The 18,504-nt window shown below is 37.0% G+C and overlaps 1 protein-coding gene across 2 annotated transcripts in view; it reads right to left on the reverse strand.

The window, feature by feature from the left end:
- Nucleotides 1-6,671: 6,671 nt before the first annotated feature.
- The window catches only part of LOC126378016 (uncharacterized), a 154,124-nt gene continuing 142,291 nt past the window's right edge, over nt 6,672-18,504 (reverse strand). For both annotated transcript variants that reach the window (XM_050026052.1, XM_050026053.1), the window contains exons 5-11: nt 14,591-14,858; nt 14,177-14,293; nt 13,641-13,720; nt 12,392-12,497; nt 11,926-12,069; nt 11,521-11,602; nt 6,672-11,426 (exon numbers count right to left, since the gene is read on the reverse strand). In XM_050026052.1, the coding sequence (XP_049882009.1) occupies nt 6,799-11,426; nt 11,521-11,602; nt 11,926-12,069; nt 12,392-12,497; nt 13,641-13,720; nt 14,177-14,293; nt 14,591-14,858 (5,425 nt within the window). In that variant the 3' untranslated portion in view covers nt 6,672-6,798. The remainder of the gene's footprint in view (nt 11,427-11,520; nt 11,603-11,925; nt 12,070-12,391; nt 12,498-13,640; nt 13,721-14,176; nt 14,294-14,590; nt 14,859-18,504) is intronic.

Below are 18,504 nucleotides of genomic sequence, written 5' to 3' on the forward strand. Positions count from 1 at the left end.
ATAGCGCGCGGCAAGAGAGGAACGTCGTCAGAAAAGGAATGGATCGTTCCAAATAAAGAACATTGGGAACTTCCTGTATTCTGTCTCTCTTGCTCTTGCGTGAAAAACTAATGACGTTGTTTCGTTCTAACGGAAAAGTTTTCTTCGGGATGGTATAGGCCAGGAGACAGTTACGATTTGCCGCCTTTTGTAAGTACCTTATTTTAAAGAACTGCAATAGCGATCCTAGCCGTAAACTACAAAATGATTTATAAAGTTCTTACACTAGAGTAAATCTCAGAGGACCGGAAGCTGGAAGTCAATATCATTAGATACATCAAAATATCTTAGATTTTTTATCATTCTGTAAATATCCGGTTGAAACTTATGTATGATACCGGTCTACGTAGATAAGTAGGTAAAATTATAATTGTTTCCAATTGATGTAATTAATCATATCGTACGTATAATCATACATAAACAAGCCTATGGACGTATACGTCCCACTGCTGGGCACAAACCCACTCAATAAACCGGAATGGAAATTATATCGTAATCAAATCAGTAAAGAACCTAAATCTAACTTCTCATTTTGCACGGATAGATCTGGTTTTAATGTTCTTTTTCTTTTAGGGGTGTACTTTTTTTAATATTATTTAAAATCAGAAGCATTTCGAGTGGGCCACATAAATACTTGGACAAAATCGGACCTGTCCTGCGAATAAAAAGAATATTATAACTGCTTCATTGACTCGACATTGCAGCGATTTTTCAAAAATAGAATCAAATTCTCGAACTACGCGACAGGTAGTGTCTCGCGTGCTGAGACGTTTTGGAGGGAACAATACAACCGCCATCACGCAACGAAACCTCCGTGGCAAGCCACCACTAATCATAACATTTACATAATCCACTACACCACCGACTTTGCAAATAGGTATTATTGGTATTGCGCACTGGGTTAGGCAATAAGGGCAATATTGAATTAATTAGAAGCATAGCTAGCATAGCTTAGGGGCAAAGACATTTAAGTACTCAAGTACCTAGAGTTATATTTTTAGGTATTTTTTTAACAGATGTGTTTTGCCAGTGTGTGGCGCGTTCTTCTTTTTTAATAAATAAACAATATTTATCTTATTCTTTTTATCTACATAGCCGTGGTAGCCCAGTTGGTAGAACGCTTGCCTTTCACTTTAAGGTCGCAGGTTCGAATCCAGCACAGACCTAAACCAATGATTGTCGAATTTGTTTTCGAATTCATGTTTGGATCATAAATGATTATCACGTGCTCAGCGGTGAAGGAAAACATCGTGAGATAACCCACATTCCCGAGAAATGCATTTTCGGAGGTATGTGACCTAACCTGTACCTATTGGGCTAGATTTCCCTTCGCGGGGTGGATGGTCAGACAGGCAGTCGCTTCTGTAAAAAAAACGTCAAATCTTCAGGTTAGGTAAGTGGAAAACGGGATAAAGCTAGGGAGATGATTCTTTTTTCTACCTTGATGAAATGACGAAAGTACTTTGTAGTGTCACAGGTTAATTTCTTCACTTTATGAGTTTGAATTCCTACGTAGGTAAGGAAAATACATGTTTTAAGCGCAAAATATACCTATCCTAGATACTATTATTCGCTATGTTTTGGGTATTAAGGGTAATTTCACCTTTAATGGACTTTAAATTGGAGGAGCTAGTGGCGCAGCGGTAAACGCGCTCGATCTGCGATTGTTGAAGTTAAGCAACTTTCGCATAGGATGGGTGACCACAAAAAAAAAGTTTTCATCTCGAGCTCCTCCGAGTTTCGGAAGGCACGTTAAGCCGTTGGTCCCGGCTGCGTTAGCAGTCGTTAATAACCATCAATCCGCACTGGGCCCGCGTGATGGTTTAAGGCCCGATCTCCCTATCCATCCATAGGGAAGGCCCGTGTCCCAGCAGTGGAGACGTTAATGGGCTGATGATGATTAGATTTTTGATGGAGATTAGATTGTTTTTAGAATGAGTCACGTGTATATTTTAGGTTGACTTGTTTACTGTCTTTGTTTTGTGGCCAATTACTTACCTACTACTCTATGACCTTGTTCATAAGGCGCGATTTACTCGCGTTTTCATACCACAGAGTAATTTGATTACTTTATAGATTCCTGCATGCTTGGAGATGTGCGTCTGTATCGTTACGATATTAAGTACTCTGTAGTTTGACAAAGCGCGTAAAACGCCTCATCTGGATAGGCTCTATAGGCATACTTGCCCTGACTAAACTCTAAACTATATTCACTATAAGACCGCTCAAGTAGAGTGCTCTTACTCAGTTATTTCTTTTATTTGAGTGTACTCCCATCTCAAAGGCCGGTAATACACTTTTGGGCCCCTCTAGTGTTGCGGATGTATGAAAGACGGTAATATGCTAGTTTACAATTAGTCAAGTCAGTAAGATGATCCGTATTTCCGAAGGCACGTTAAGCCGTTGGTCCCGGTTAGTACTTACTGATGTAAGTATGTTGTCACATGAGCATGCCTGACATGTCAGGGGCCTTTAGCGGCTCAATAGTAACCCAGACACCAGGGTTGATGAGGTTGGTATTCCACCTCACAACCCACACGATAAGAAGAGAATTAGTTACTTTTTACTAAACGTCAAACCTCAAACGTCGTTAACGTGGCTTATTGTAAATTTCGAACGGCCTCCGTGGTCCAGTGGTTTGAGCGTTGGGCTCACGATCCGGAGGTCCTGGGTTCAAATCCCGGTGGAGACACATCACGAAAATCACTTTGTGATAGTTTGATTATAGGACATTATAGGCTGGTCGCCTGATTGTCCGAAAGAAAGATGATCCGTGCTTCGAAAGGCACGTCAAGCCGTTGGTCCCGGTTACTACTTACGGATGTAAGTTAAGTAGTAGTCATTATATGAGCCATATCAGGGGCCTTTGGCGGCTCAATAGTAACCCTGACACCAGGGTAGATGGGTTTGGAAATCCACCTCACAACCCACACGATAGAAGAAGAAGATTGTAGATTTGCCGCAAATGGCATTAACTACTTGTTCGGGCAAATAGGGAACGCTGAGGGTTCTTACCCGGTAAGATTCCTTGTCTAGTTACCAACATAGTAGTGCAAGATTACACAACTTTTTATAGAATTTTACCTCTTTTATATAGCTTTTTATTGACTTTGTTTTTGATGATGACTTTTGTCTTTTGTTTTTTTTTAATATTTCTGTTTGCACGAGAACCGTTTGTATTATTGGTAGATCGCCAGTAATAATATTGACAAAAAAAACGCATTTCTTTTTCAGCGAGCTGTCAGCCACGTAACTGTAGGTAATGTCCGTATTGGTGCAAGGCGGTGATATCGGCTGCTCGCGTGTCTACCGTCGTTACATCGACCACCAGGCTTCAGACACCACCCTACACGGCGAGCCTCTTTGGTGCGACGTAAGGTATTTTGTTTTTTGTAAAACTTTTAGAGATAAACCCACCTTTTGTACCTATTTTCTTTGTATACCTACTAATCTGTACAAAGAGTAAGTGGGTATATATAAAACCTCGGCCAAGTCAGAAATCAGAATCAATTTAACGTAATTATTATTAACCCCCTCCGGTTGATTGAGGGGAGGCCTGTGCCCAGCAGTGGGACATACCTATATAGTATGTATGTAAACTTGTTGGAGGTCAATGTAACATTTTTTAATCTACGTTATTTCGCAAGGTGTTATGGCCGAGGAGAAGAAATGACAATTCATTTAGGTAATCATTAATATAATAAACTTTTTTACATAAAGTAAGCTTCACATGAGCTTTAAATTTATTTTCAGACATATTCAAAATATTTTCAGGTATTTTAAAAAACGTATAGATAACCCAATTTAATTGGAGATGTCATTAGAAAAGGATTAGTACGATCTATGAAACGATTGATGAATGTGGAGGAAGCAAAAGAAGTATGACAGGATCGAAGCAAATGGAATTCTATAGTCTCAGCTTACCCCGGTGGGAAATAGGTATGAGTTTATGTATGTATGTGTGTATGTATAAATAACCCAAAAAACTATTTTTGGGGTTAGGTATATGTGGCAGTGTGAAACTCAGGAATTTATTTCAAGTTGGTATAAAAATTTACCGCAACATATTAAACGCAGATAGGAACCTAACAAGGACATACTTAAATAAAAGTAAAAAAAGAACTTTTTTAGGAAAAAAACATTTTATTGTTACCAAAGGCTACCTCGATATTGAAATATATAATTAGTAATACTTAACAACATAATGTTACTACGGAATCTACTTTACGCTTTCGTTCACAACTGCAATTGAACACTTTGTTTCGAGAGTACACACAAAATAGTTATGAAAATACCATTGATTTTACAAACTTAAATTATTTATATCTGCAACATTGTTTTTTATGATTCGGATTAAGTTTTATGATAATTAAATTAAGTTTTATGTGTTCTATTTTTGAAAGGGTAAATAAAATAAGCATCGTCTGTTTCAAACAATACAAAATTTAAGTAATTTATTTTTTAATAATTAATTAAATATTGGGGCAACTTTAATATTTTTGTAAATAATAAAACTAGGACATAGTTAGGTAGTCTTAATATTCAAGGTCTAATATTACTTTTTAATTTTAATTTAGGCAATTGTCTTTCTTTACATTTACAAATTTAAAATCGCGTTCGATTTTTCAAAGAGTAATCTCTTTTTTTTTCTTTTTGGCATGACGCGGTTTGCGTATTTGCCACCGACAAGTAATCTCTTAGGCCTTGAATAAAGTAAATTAATTCAAAACTAAATGTTAGTCGACGATTCACTAAATCGTTTTCGATATGGCGGTTTAAAATAACCTTAATTTACTAACAGTCTCGTTTAATTAAGTTTATCGCGGATCGTTACAAAAATATTTGCCTACTTTTCAAGCTTCATAATTATAATATAATAATTAGTCAATGAAATATGAAGCTGAGAGAAACCGAAGAGACATTCAAAACAATAAAAATACAACACAATACGAAATAAAAGAAAACAAAAACAAAGCGCAGAAGTACTTAATGCTAAAACAAAGTCACAGCAAAAGAACAAAAAAATATTCGTAATAAGTAAAATTTATATTTTGAATGTAATATCCTCTTCACTCCAGCTTCATACACAGTATGCCAGACTTGAAATATGGAGAGCCATCAAAGTAATTTTAAAATCAACTGTGCTTGTAGAAAAATAATGCCTGTTAATGGTTATCGAGAAATATTCCAAATTTATTTATTCAAACAATATAATATATTGTGTTTTATAACATACTGGCCCCGATTCCTGCAGACATCTCTTAATTTTACTTTAAGTTATACCTGTCATTTTCTTATCCGCCGAAAAGGAAAGGGACGGATGATTGACAGCTCTTAATTTTAGGAAGAATGAGTAAATAAATGAATAACCCGGGCGAATTTTTAGACGGTTGTTTTAGATTTGAGCTTAAAATTGACGTGTGTTCCATAAATTTTATGCTTGTCGATTACCCGTCCCTTTCCTTTTCGGCGGATAAGAAAATGACAGATATAACCTAAAATAAAATTAGATGGTATTTACAGGAATTAGCACCACTAAGTACCTACACAGTAATGGTGTTACCAGTACAACCATCTTGTAAGTATAATTTAATCCATCGATTTAATGGCCTAAAAGAATCCTTTTTAGCTAAAAAATACAACTTTCCCTGTACGATATCAGGCTCTCCACGTTTCAAAATAATCAGTTTTATACAAATGTTACTAGCAAAAAAAAATGTTCGTTTCAAAAACAGCAACATAACCCATAAAATTAGTAAAATAATACTAGAACAAACATTCTATTTTTTGGTGTTAGTAGCTACAACAAAACTAAAAACTAGAAAAATAAATATTTTTTATTTAAGTAAATCGATTTTAAAATTGCACGAATACGCTTTTTTAATTCTAATACATTCGCAATGGCACTTCTGAATAAATATAGGGTGATTTTGTTAATTATAAAGTCTTAAAGAAAACCAAATCATACTTATACAATACCAAATAATTTCACTTTTTTCAAGTACCTACTTCATTTAACGTTAGTACACTTTGCCTATTTATTTATTAATACATAAATTGTATATAAAGATTTACATCTTGTAAGAATTTATAATCATAAAAATAACACCCTCTTTTATTTTTATTTTAGCAATAATAATATATTACAAGCGATAAGAAAATAGTGCGTGTTTTCGTACATTTTGTGCATAGTCATACATAACTTAAGAGTCAAATATGAGCCTTATATATACCGTACAGTTGTAGAACAAAAATAAATAGTATAGGATATTACCAAACCCGAGCAAACAGAAAGGTCTTTATCTTAAAGATAATTTTTTTTTTGCATATTTATATTGTTTTGGGCCGTTTCAGAGTTGCTGAGTGCAGCAGTACCCATACTATTAATTTATTTTTGAAATTAAGTAGACTTTAGAGTTTTTAAACCCAACTGACGGTCACATAAATCCTCAATCTTGTCTATGGCACAAGATATCAAAGCCCAAAGGTTTGATAGGACAATATATTTACATCGACGTTTAACACAAAACAATCATTATTGGACTTATTTCTAAAGTCGAAAAGTCCAAAACCATTCTGATATTTTCATTTAATAAAACAGAAGCGTTATTATATTTTTTTCTCTCTTTCGCAACCTTACCTATTTCTTAACTCAATACATGTTCTACAAAACTACATTCTTTATTGATGGACTTCAAAAAGTGGAGTAGAAATTCAGACGGAATCGACATAAATGCAATCGTATCACTCGTTTTAAGCTCATTGGAATTTATTGACAACTTGTTTCACCCAACTACTTTTCTGGTCTTCCATTGCTTCAGATTTGGGGTCAATAATACTGTTTTTCTCAGTGGGAATGTTCACAAAACTACTAGCAGGGATCTTTGTATCTCTCTTTCCATTATCGCTAACACTTCTCTCAAATGTAGCTACTTTTGTTGTTATTGATTTAGGTTTCGCTACTTGTACAGGCTTTTTCATATTTGGAGTTGGTTTCGCTATTTGACTTTTAGACATTTGTTCTAACTCCATTCTTCTTTCTAACACGGATTTGGTGGTTATTTTCGGAGGTTCAATTGATGATCGCTTCTCGTTGACTTTGATTTTACGTGTAGCTGAATCGAGACTGGCTCTTTCGAAGCTTAGCCTCTTCAATTGTATATTGCCTTGTAATTTTGTTTTGTCAGTCGGGCCGTCTACTTCTTCTTTAGTCTCTTTAGCGTCATTTGCTTTTGTATTCGGGTTAGTATGAGTTCTGATTTCGGGCTTCTTTTCTTCTGTTGGTGTTGATTCAGATCTAGTCACACTTTTGTAATTTGTGTTGCGTTTAATAGTTTTAACATTAACAGATTCTGTGGACAATGATTGTTCTTGGGTTTTAACTAGACTGTTACTTCTATGAACAAAACTCTTATTTTGAAAACTAGTTGTTGGAATATTAGTTATTTTAGGTTTAACAGGAACTGGCGGTGCTATCTTAGCTCTATTGCCTTGAATGTTTTGAGATCTCTGTTCGTTTTGTTTTTCGGTGAACTGAAACTTATTTGTCGTTGAAGCAATATGAGTGTGTATACCACTTTTCTCCTTAATACTAGTGGTTACAGTTACTTTTTGTGTTTTAAATGAAGCGTTTCGTTTAATACTTTCAACTCTCGTAACAGTTTTACTTGTTACTTTATTGGAACTGTCTGTTTTTCCTTCATCGTTGTCGTCTTGGTCGGAATATACAGCAGAATCTCTGAAGACGTCATCATCTGTTACTTGTTCAATCTTCTCAAACGATTTTTCGTAATAACTTTCATCTGAATTAACTTGACCTGGTGGGTCGGTTAGTTTTTCTTGACTTTCCTTAGGTTCATTCTGATTTTCATTAGTTTTGTTTTGCTCTTGATATGCTCCTTCACTAGATGATGTCACAAATGAAGAATTTGAAAATAAACTATCTGGCCGTACAGCATTTTTGTTTATAAGTACATTGACATTCTTAGCAGGTGATTTTTCGCTAACTAAAGTCGTAGGATCGACATAATCCGACTGTGCTATTCGAGCACCTAAAAGTTTACTTCCTTGCATATAAATAGGAAGTTTATTGAGGCTCTGGTAGGAACTATTGTTTGATTTTGACCCGGTACTACCGAAACTACTAGATATAGTTGTAACCATACTAATACTTTTCTCATATGTCGGTCTGACAACTTCAATTTTCTGGGCAATGTTGTCACAGCTATGTGAAAGAGTTTCTAAGTTATTCTTTTCATTCTGACTTTCTGTGAGAGTGGTAGTTTCGTACACACTTTTGCTCAGAGGATCATTATTTGCAGTATAAGCTATAGTCGATGTTGTTGGACAGATATCTGTAGATGTTATGACGACTTTAATGTCACTTTTTGCGAGATTATTTTGCGAATCGTCAACCGGTTTGGAAGTTTTAACGTCCATTCTGTTTTGATTGTCATCCGGATGCTCATCACCAATAATACTTCTAAATCTTTGTAGTAAGTTTTTGGAATAACTTCTAGGATTTAAAGCAGACCTCTTTTCGGTTGTTGGACTTTTTGGATCAGATTTTATGCTGTCAGGACTACTTTCTTCATTTGCGTTTATTTCATTTTCGTCACTATTTTTGTTCGGCGTTCGATTTCTAAATCTGCTGAGAACGTTTTTGAGTGATAGCATGTTACTTGTAGGTTTGTAAATTTTATGTTCTGGGTGTATAGTTTCTAGGTCATTTTGTTTGTTTTCATTTTGTTCTACGCCTAAAACCTCACAAGATGACGCAATAGATGTATTCAGATTAGGTTGGGACACGGTTAATAAATTCTCGTTCTTGTTTTTATCTAAGCTCACGTCTTCAAAATTGGTCTTATAACATCTGTCTATTTCCTCCTCTAGTTCTAAAGTAGACTGACTTATATTTTGTACGTAATCATCCTCATTTGATTTAGAGTTCTTGTTAAATTTTAACATGTCACTATCAGTCATATAATTCTCAACATCATCGTAACTTATCTCACTCTGATCGGAAGCTATAGTGAACGGTCGGTCTATACTTAAAACTTTGCCTTCTCTGTTTAAATAAGTTTTGCTATTGCTGTTAGGTTTACATTTGAAGGTGCTCAAATTATTTTCTTCTTGGCCGCTAGTGACTATTTGAAAACTTCTTGGTAAAGAACCAGATTTTCTGTCTCTAGAAACGTTGAAATGCTCCTTCTGTCGACTTAACCAAATTTCTGGAGTATTAGGACTTTGTTGTTCAGGACTCATAGGTAAGTAGTCACCGGGTAAGTTATTAGGCACATCTTTCTTTCTTCTTACTTTCACGAGATTATCGTAAAGATTTTCTTCTCCCGTGGGAGGACCCTGGTTCTCCATAGCGACATAATAATCTGCTGATTGACGTTTTGCATCAACTTTTGGGGGAGATTTAACGGGGACGTCGTATATTCCGTCTTTGTCTTGAGCATTTAATTTGTCAAACGATAAGTAAACGTAATCGGACTCAAAAACACTTGTTCGAGTAATTTCTGGAATATTCTTTGTTGCATTAGGTGGGCTAGGCAATCTTCTAGGTATAGCTGAATTTTGTTGCGGTACAGCTGGTTTATTATTCGTACTTGAAACTTCTTCATCTGTTCGACTTTCAACTCGTAGAGTTTCGTAAATATGATCTTCCTCTTCCATTTCAAGTTTTGGACTTAATACTTCCAATATATCGTCATTCGTACAGCTTTCAAAATTTTCGGAAGTTTGACGACCATACTTTGGTTTCAATTTAAGTGAATCTGTATGCCGTGATAGAATTACTTGTTCAGGATTTGAATGGGATTTCAAAAGTCTTTGATGTCTTCTTTGAGCAGTGTTTCTTTGCTGCTGCTTTTTTAAAAGCTTCTGAAACTCCCTGTTCTGCATCAATAACTGAGATATTATCTGTTCTAAAGGTTGTTCCGTTTCTTCAAAATCTCTTGTTGTTTCTTCGTTTCGTGTTTCCACTTCACCATTCTTATCATCGACTTCTGAACCTTCGTTTATCACTTTCTGTTTATTTAAGTACTTAACTTTTTCTAATTCGTTTTTTTTGAACGAATCGGTTTTCTCTATGAGCTTCTTGTAAGTTTCTTCGTCAATATCTTCGTCTTTGCTAATTGTCTCGGGTAGATCAGAGCTTTGTGAGTTGTCTTTAACCTTATCGACGTTTAGACTATCATTAGACTCAGATATGTGAAGAATGTTCTCGGTAGAAACATCAGTAGATAAATCTGCATAAAACTTTGCTGTTGTATCGGATCCTAAGCGCAATCCTTTAGCCCTGTTCTTCTTTAACTTGGAAATTTTCTTTGGTATATTTTTCGAATTATACATTTTTATCTCAATGCTAGGCTTTATCGCATTTCCTTTTTTCTTACCGTCCATTTCAGGATCCGATAAAATTGATCCCTCGTTAATTTTGGCCCTGCGTGTAATTTTGTTTGATCCGCAATTTCGACATTCAAACTCAATTTTTTCATGGCCTCTCATGTCACTTCTTTCACTATCACTGTCTTGCGACTTCTTGATTACTATTCCATTTTGTTGCAAGCCAGGTTCAGATTTCCTCCTCCATGTCCCAATTTTGGACAACTTCGACCTCTGAGGATCGTCTTTGGATTTTGATCTTAAAGTGTCTGTTCTGTGTTTGTCCGTATCGTTACACCTACTCTTTCTTCCATGAATGCTGAGAGTATCAGTTACAGGGATATTCTCTTTTATCTTCGCGCACTTTAGACATGTCTTTGGAATATTTCGCACGCTAAGCAGAGAACTATTTGTTTCAGTTAAGTCTTCTTTACTTTTGCTGTTATCCGTGTAACCTACGATGTTATCAGAAGAATGGTAGCCTCTAGTCTTCGTTAAAGAAGTAGTACTTGGGAATTCTTTACTGAAGCTTTCTTGTGATGACTGGAAGTCAGAACATTTGCAGCCAGATGGCTTTCGTTCTAAATGTTCTGTGCTACCAGCGTCTATGTACTGTAAAGACCTATCACATTCAGGACACTTTTCCCCGGTAAGTTCATTCTCCCTACAACTACACTTTTCATCTTTTACTTTGTCTTTATTGAGTTCAGTTTCGCAATCAGAGCAAAGATCTACGTAACAATTGTCACAAGTGTAATCTGTACCTTTCTCGAGTGATACTTGAGCACAATCACAATCTTGATTGGTCTCAGTTCTAGAGTTGGGTACTGTGTATTTTCTATTGGCCTTCTTTAGGCGGCCTCTGATACCGTTCTCGAAGGATTTTCTTCGTTCTCGCTCGAGCTTCCGCTTCTCGAGGTACTCTGGGGCTGAGAGTTGTTTTCTCATCGACGCTTGCGTAATCAGGTTGTGTGATTTCTCAGCTAGCATGTCATCTGTAAACAAGAATTCAGTTTCAATTATTTTTCTTCTCCTTTATAAATCTTGCGAATCCGTATGAAGAATCGAAGACATTGTGCTACAACTTACCGTCAGTTTTGTTCTGTCCGAGTTCCATCACCAATTGTCGGGCGTGGGACGGTATAACGGCATTGTAGTTCTCCAATATTACCTGTAAATTTTAACAGTTCTCTTTTAAGATTTGTTGTTTTAGTTTTTTTTCTAATTAAGAGATTGAAATTATTATGTATTAGTTCGTTGTTGTTACGTTTTGTCTACTGGCTTCTGAGTATCTTATTTATTTTTATAATCCCGTTTTATTGTCATTGTCCTTTTCGTTAATTGCCATAGGATTTTAATTCAAGGAAATTGAAAATTGCTTTTTATCAATAAATATAGGAAAATAAGCGGACCATGATAAAAAACGAGGTAAAATTTGGCAGGATGATGGCTATTTGTTAATGTTTTTTGTCATCCATTGTATTTCTAACGTACCCTTTTCAACAAGAGCGTCCACTCGCGCTTGTGGCGGTGCGAGCGCGCCTGCAGCGTGAGCTGCGCTCGCGGCGCGTCCCACGGGATTACGTGGAATGACAGCGGCGCACCCGCAATCGACTCCACTAGCATCATGTTGTTGCACTGCAACGTAAATGAGGGTATTTAATTTAATTAATAGGTGAAATATATCTTTATTGTACACGTATGAGGCCTATGATGATGATGATGATGATGATACTTAAGTAATATATAAAAACTAATAAAAATATAATATTAAAAGTTAAAGTGTGAACGTGTGAATGTGAAAGACTAGGAATGATCCATACCTCACCGCTTCATTGACGGGAGACCCGTTTAGCAATGGGACGTATATCTCCTAAGGCCCAGATTTCGAAAACATTTTGGATATTAAAAGGCCTTACCAGGCTTGCGACTATACATAAGAGAGCACCTAAATGCATACCATGATATGCGACTTGTATGCGAGGATGCCGTCCTCCCGGTTCTTGGTGACCAGCAGCATCTTGTCGAACAGGAAGACATGCCGCATCGCCTTCGCGCCGAACACTCTGACCAACACAAGTACATTAATTACAATTTATCTTAAGTGCAGTTTTTCACTAAGACAGTTGGTTCGACCATTATAGACGGCGATAACTTTCTCGTAACCACCTATCAGCCTAACAGCTTCCGTGGTCTAGTGGTTAGAGCGTTAGGCTCACGATCTGGAGGTCCGGGTTCGATTCCCGATGGGGACATGGTCGAAATCACTTTGTGAGACTGTCCTTTGTTTGGTAAGGACTTTTCAGGCTTGAATCACCTGATTGTCCGAAAAAGTAAGATGATTCCGTGCTTCGGAGGGCACGTTAAGCCGTTGGTCCCGGCTATTAGCCGTAAAAACACCTCCACCAATCCGCATTGGAGCAGCGTGGTGGAGTATGCTCCATATCCCCTCCGGTTGATTGAGGGGAGGCCTGTGCCCAGCAGTGGGACGTATATAGGCTGTTGATGATGATGAACCACCTATCACGCTGGTCTAACAGAAAGCTCGGTGAGATGTGGGTACTTAGTTCATCTTTGCGATGAATGTAGTCGTGAGTTCATGTTATATTATGTTCATTACAAAAGGCGTCTCTTGGCCGCGGGATGATCCCCAAACGGTCCTACCTGACAGGATGAAGTTAAGCGTTTAAGCGATCCACTCTCGCAGTATTGTGCTGTATTAACTAAGTCAGGTACTCGCACAGACGGCATTCTATTCACGTCGATTTGCCAGAAAGAAAACGTCAAGGCAAAACGCTGGAATGTCTAGGATTCTATCCACTTACTGCGGTCCAACCTGACAAACATCGTATTTTGACATAGAAAGCTCGGTGAGGTAAGGGTATTTAGTTTATCTTGCGATGGATGTACCTCTGACTACCTCAATTGATCGTGAGCTTATAAAAGTGTCTAGTATACAACCACATCTCGCCAGCTATGTTTAAGTCCCATGTATCATGGGGCTGGCCACGTGACATTAATTGTCTATGATCCAAAAAGGAATTCAAACTCATAAAGGTGAATTCAGTGGTTTAGTGCCCGAGCCGAGATGATGTAATGTACGTTTTGACATAATACCTAAATAAGAAAGTACCTTCATCAATGCACCCAGCGGCACGGTTGGTGTTGCTTTAGAGAATAGTATAAAAAATATAGATAAGGTAACTCACCTAAATGTCCCTTCGGCACACAACTCTCCGTACGTAGTCAAATCCGGGCCATTCCATCCGTACAGGAGTGACTGGATCTCCTGAAAATCGAACACAATAAGCATTAGTACTCTTGCCATTCACAGTACAATGCTTCTTTCAGTCCTCAGGATTATCCTTGAGCTGACGGCCCTGATTAAGCTTATGTACTAAGAGTAAGAAGTATCTGCCATAACTGGCATTCATGGAGTTGGAGTTAACTTTTAAAATAATCAGATGATTAAGCCTGTAATGTCTTAACCAAACAAAAAAAATCTCACAAAACGAGTTTTTGACTATCTGACTCTTCTCCACCAGGAATCGAACCAGGACTCTCAAATAGTGAGCCAAACTCTCTGACTATTAAACCATAGAGACTGTCACACTACATAACAAATACTTTATTGCACACACAGCATAATTATACAATATTACAAACAATAGAGAACAATGAGCAGCCTTATTGCTAAGTGGTAATCTCTTCCAGACAACCTTTGATTATACGGACTACGTATTACCTGCACACGGACAGCATGTTCGTGTCTTCGCTTCATGTCGTCAATGTGCTGCGCGATGCCTGTCATCTTCAGTAGAGCGTACTCCGTCTCCCGGGACGCGCACTGCTTCACCACGTTCTGGGGATCAATGGGAATGATGTTGTTTTATCATGGGTAGCTTTATGTCATCGATGCTTAGTTTATCGGGTTATGGTATATATTACTACGGGACCTCTGGGACCTGGGACCTGGGGGGGGGACTAAGGACTATTTAAGTTACTAATGCAAAACTATATTCCATTTCACATTTTTGCGGCAATATACGCACTCCATCACAGAGTTTAGGTTTTTTAATTCAACTTCATACTACCTGTAGGATTAATGAACATTACGAAATGACTAGAGAAGCACACAAGAATAAAAAACCAAACAAACCTGCAGCAACAGATGGTACTTCAGAATTCGCTGCACAGGCTTCAGCAGATACGACGCCAACGGCAGAGGATGTCCCAACGCAACCTGCCTCTCTCTAAACTCCCGAGCACTATGGTTGTTAGAAGCAAGAGCAGCCAAACGCTCCATAGTGCGGGGATAGCCGGTACAGTAGGACGTGTAGACGGCGAAACCAGAAGTGTTGTCGACGAAGCAACGAGCGATGCAGGTCGCGTCCAAACGGCAGGTATTCAGCTCCTCGCAGAGTGATCTGGAATTTAAAATAAGAAGGGTTTAGTCAGTATAAAAGAGGTTGACACGTGTAAAGGAATACTTAATACAGATACTTCAGTGATAGTGATTATGACAGTGATGATAGCTGCAGCGATATACATACCTACTGTGTAACCAATTAAGGATGTCTAGTTTTACACTTAAATCCATCCTCATGTTTCTACAATGAAATCCTTGGCAAGATTAATCGAATCCGTTTGACAGGATCTGTACATAATTGATAAAAAAAAACATCAAGTTTTCTATCATACTAAGCTTCACTAAGAGAACACTCCAGCCCAATTGAATTCTTTAATTGCATTTCAAGTACGCCGCCACATCGAGTTTATGTTACCCTGATATATTGGATTTTCGCGAGGCTCAACAGTTTCTGAATCTAAGATGGACAAATCTATGTCTGATCCAAATATTAACCGACCTGACCACGGTGATGTCGTTACTCCACCGAATTTTATCACGCAGCGAACTAAGAGGAGAAGAGATACAATTGACGTAGAAAATGAAATGAGTTCTTTTAAAGAGGAAATAATGAAATCCATAACTTCCCTGCTAAGCAACCATGGACGTGAACTAGAAAAAATAACCTCTGTTGTTATGGAAATTAAGGAAACTAACCACAATATAGAAAAATCCATAGAATTCCTAACCGCACAAAACATCGAATTCCAGAAAAGGATAGAAAAGTTAGAAATGGAGTCAAAGAAGGACAAGGAATATATCGCGTTTCTTGAAGATAAGGTGGAAGATTTACAAAGAGGATTCAGGAAGACAAACATTGAGATAAAAAATGTGCCAAAATTTATCACAAACGAGTCTAAAGAGGACCTCATTAATATGGTAATTCACCTTACAAAAACTGTCGGATGCACTGTTTCGAAAACAGATATCAAAGATATATATAGAATTCAAGGAAAAAAGGACTCTAAATTAAGTAAACCTATAATAGTGGAGACATCATCATCCATCCTAAAAACTGAAATTCTTAAGCTGTGCAAATTGTTTAATAACAAGCATAAGCAAAAACTCTGCGCGAAGCACCTTGGGCTTACAAAGAATGAAGACGATCCTATTTTTGTTTGCGAACAGCTTACTGCTAAGGGTGCACGGCTATACTTCCTGGCACGTGACCTGGCCAAATCTAAAAGATACAAGTTTTGTTGGACTGCCTACGGAAGGGTGTATGTCAGGAAAGACGAACAGTCTCCAATTATCACTATCAATAATGAGGCTCAAGTGCACAGATTACTCCAGGACTGACTAGCTATAGTAGAATACTTAAGTCATTACGTAACTCTGTATTATTCGGTTGTTTTTGCATTATTTTGTTCTCTTTCTAACTACCATAGTTTAATTGATAAAGTTCATACTAAACTCACACACACACACACTGCGTAACTTATATACAAAAAGCTCCATTAAAACTATCATATAACATCTACTTTACTTATACATTCGATACTGTCACCTACACAATAAAATCCATACCACCTCAAGATCAGCCACGTAAAACAACACAGATCTATATTATAAAACGCGTACGATACTCATATAGAATGTTGAAACAACGATTCTTTTCAATAATTATCCTATATAATGGATAGGAATGTTATTCATATAAATGCATTAGACGAACTTGTGAATACGGAAAACTATACTTGCCCAACAGATGACATATGCAAACGTATACAAATAAATAATGACGACTTAACCATAATATCACAGAACATATGTAGCGTTTACAGAAACTTTGATAACCTTCTCATTACATTAGCTAACCTACACTTGACAGTTGATATTATAACTTTAACTGAATGCAAACAGAATGACAATAAACCAATTCCTCAAATACAAAACTACACAGGGTACTTTACTACTAATCATATTAATAAAAGCGACGGAGTAGTCACTTATGTTAAAAATTGTCTTTTGCACAGTGTCGAAGAAGTGGAATTAAATCACGCGTCATGTCTACAAATAACAGTAAATAACATCATGATTCTCGCAATTTACCGCTCCCCTTCAAACGCCAATGCTACTGGATTTATAGAATCACTTGACGAACAACTTGTCAAAATTAGCGGTAGTAAAAATATAGTTATCACAGGCGATATTAACATAAATCTCATACCTAAAACAGAAGAGGATCCAAATGTAAGTAAAAATAGGTCTTATTATATGGACATATTAGCAATGCATGGCATCCTCGCTGGTCACAAATTGCCTACCAGGCAGAATAGTTGTTTGGATCATTTTATGTTAAAATTGGACGCGTCATCTAGATCAGCCACTGTTGCAGTTTTCGATACAACAGTGACCGACCATTTTATGATTTTTCTAAAACTATCTGACGTAATAAACAAAAATAACGTGTGCTGTAAAACAAAGACGTCTATTAACTACGAAAAAGCTGTAACCGTACTTTCTGGATATAATTTATTGGAACTACTTTCACAAAACAACCCTAGCGTGTTATCTGAAATTCTAATAACTAGTCTTCAAAAATGTTTGATGGAAAGCACAGTTGTAAAATCCATTCCATGTAATGTACGCCTTATTAAACCATGGATGACCCTCGGTCTGTTAAGATGTATCAGAAACAGAAATAATATGCAGAGAAAATTGAGGTCAGATCCTAACAATATTATACTAAAAATTACGTACAGAAGATACCGAAATTATGTGACAAATGCTATTAAACAAGTTAAAAGAATCTACGATAGAGAAATATTTAATAAAGCGAAGGGGAATCCAAAAAAATTATGGCTTACTATAGATAATTACACCCTGCGTAAAAGCAATAAAAGCCAAAATACGAACCTATTGAAAGCTAAACCTTCACCTGAAGAGTCAGTCAATTTCGTGAACAATTATTTTGCTAATGTAGGTAGAAAATTAGCCGAGAATATTGACCCTAGACTTCCCAATTTGCTATCAAGCACAGATGTGCCATGTACATCATTTGGTCTTTTGAGGGCTGACTGTCAGGAGGTTTATACCACACTGATGAATCTCAAATCGGATAGTGCGCAAGGATGGGATAACATTCCTACAAGATTCCTAAAGATTGCATCAGATCTGGTTGTACCATTAATCACGCACTTGGTTAACCTTTGCTTCGAGCAAGGCATTTTCCCATCAATACTTAAGATAGCTATTATCACACCTGTGCACAAGAGTGGGAACAAAGATATTCTTTGTAACTATAGACCTATATCTGTCCTTACAGTAATTTCCAAAATATTAGAAAAATTGTTAAACTCCCGTCTGGTTAACTACTTGAATAAAAACAACATCTTATCAGAAACGCAATATGGTTTTCGTCATGGAAAGTCGACAGAAGATGCAGTGTTAAGCCTGATTTCTCGAATTGTTACTGAGGTAGACTCTGGGAAAAAATGTATTACAGTTTTCTTAGATTTAAAGAAGGCATTTGACACTGTATCTATTCCTATTCTTGTGCACAGACTTGACGAAATTGGCGTAAGAGGGACTCAGCTACAACTCTTTAGGGACTATCTTCATTGTCGGAAGCAGCGAGTAAAGATTGGCGGTCTCGTAAGCGACGAAGAGGAAGTAACTTTCGGAGTCCCACAGGGATCGGTTCTCGGACCAACCCTCTTTTT

The sequence above is a fragment of the Pectinophora gossypiella genome, chromosome 25, assembly GCF_024362695.1.
Source record: "Pectinophora gossypiella chromosome 25, ilPecGoss1.1, whole genome shotgun sequence".
Classification (NCBI taxonomy): domain Eukaryota; kingdom Metazoa; phylum Arthropoda; class Insecta; order Lepidoptera; family Gelechiidae; genus Pectinophora; species Pectinophora gossypiella.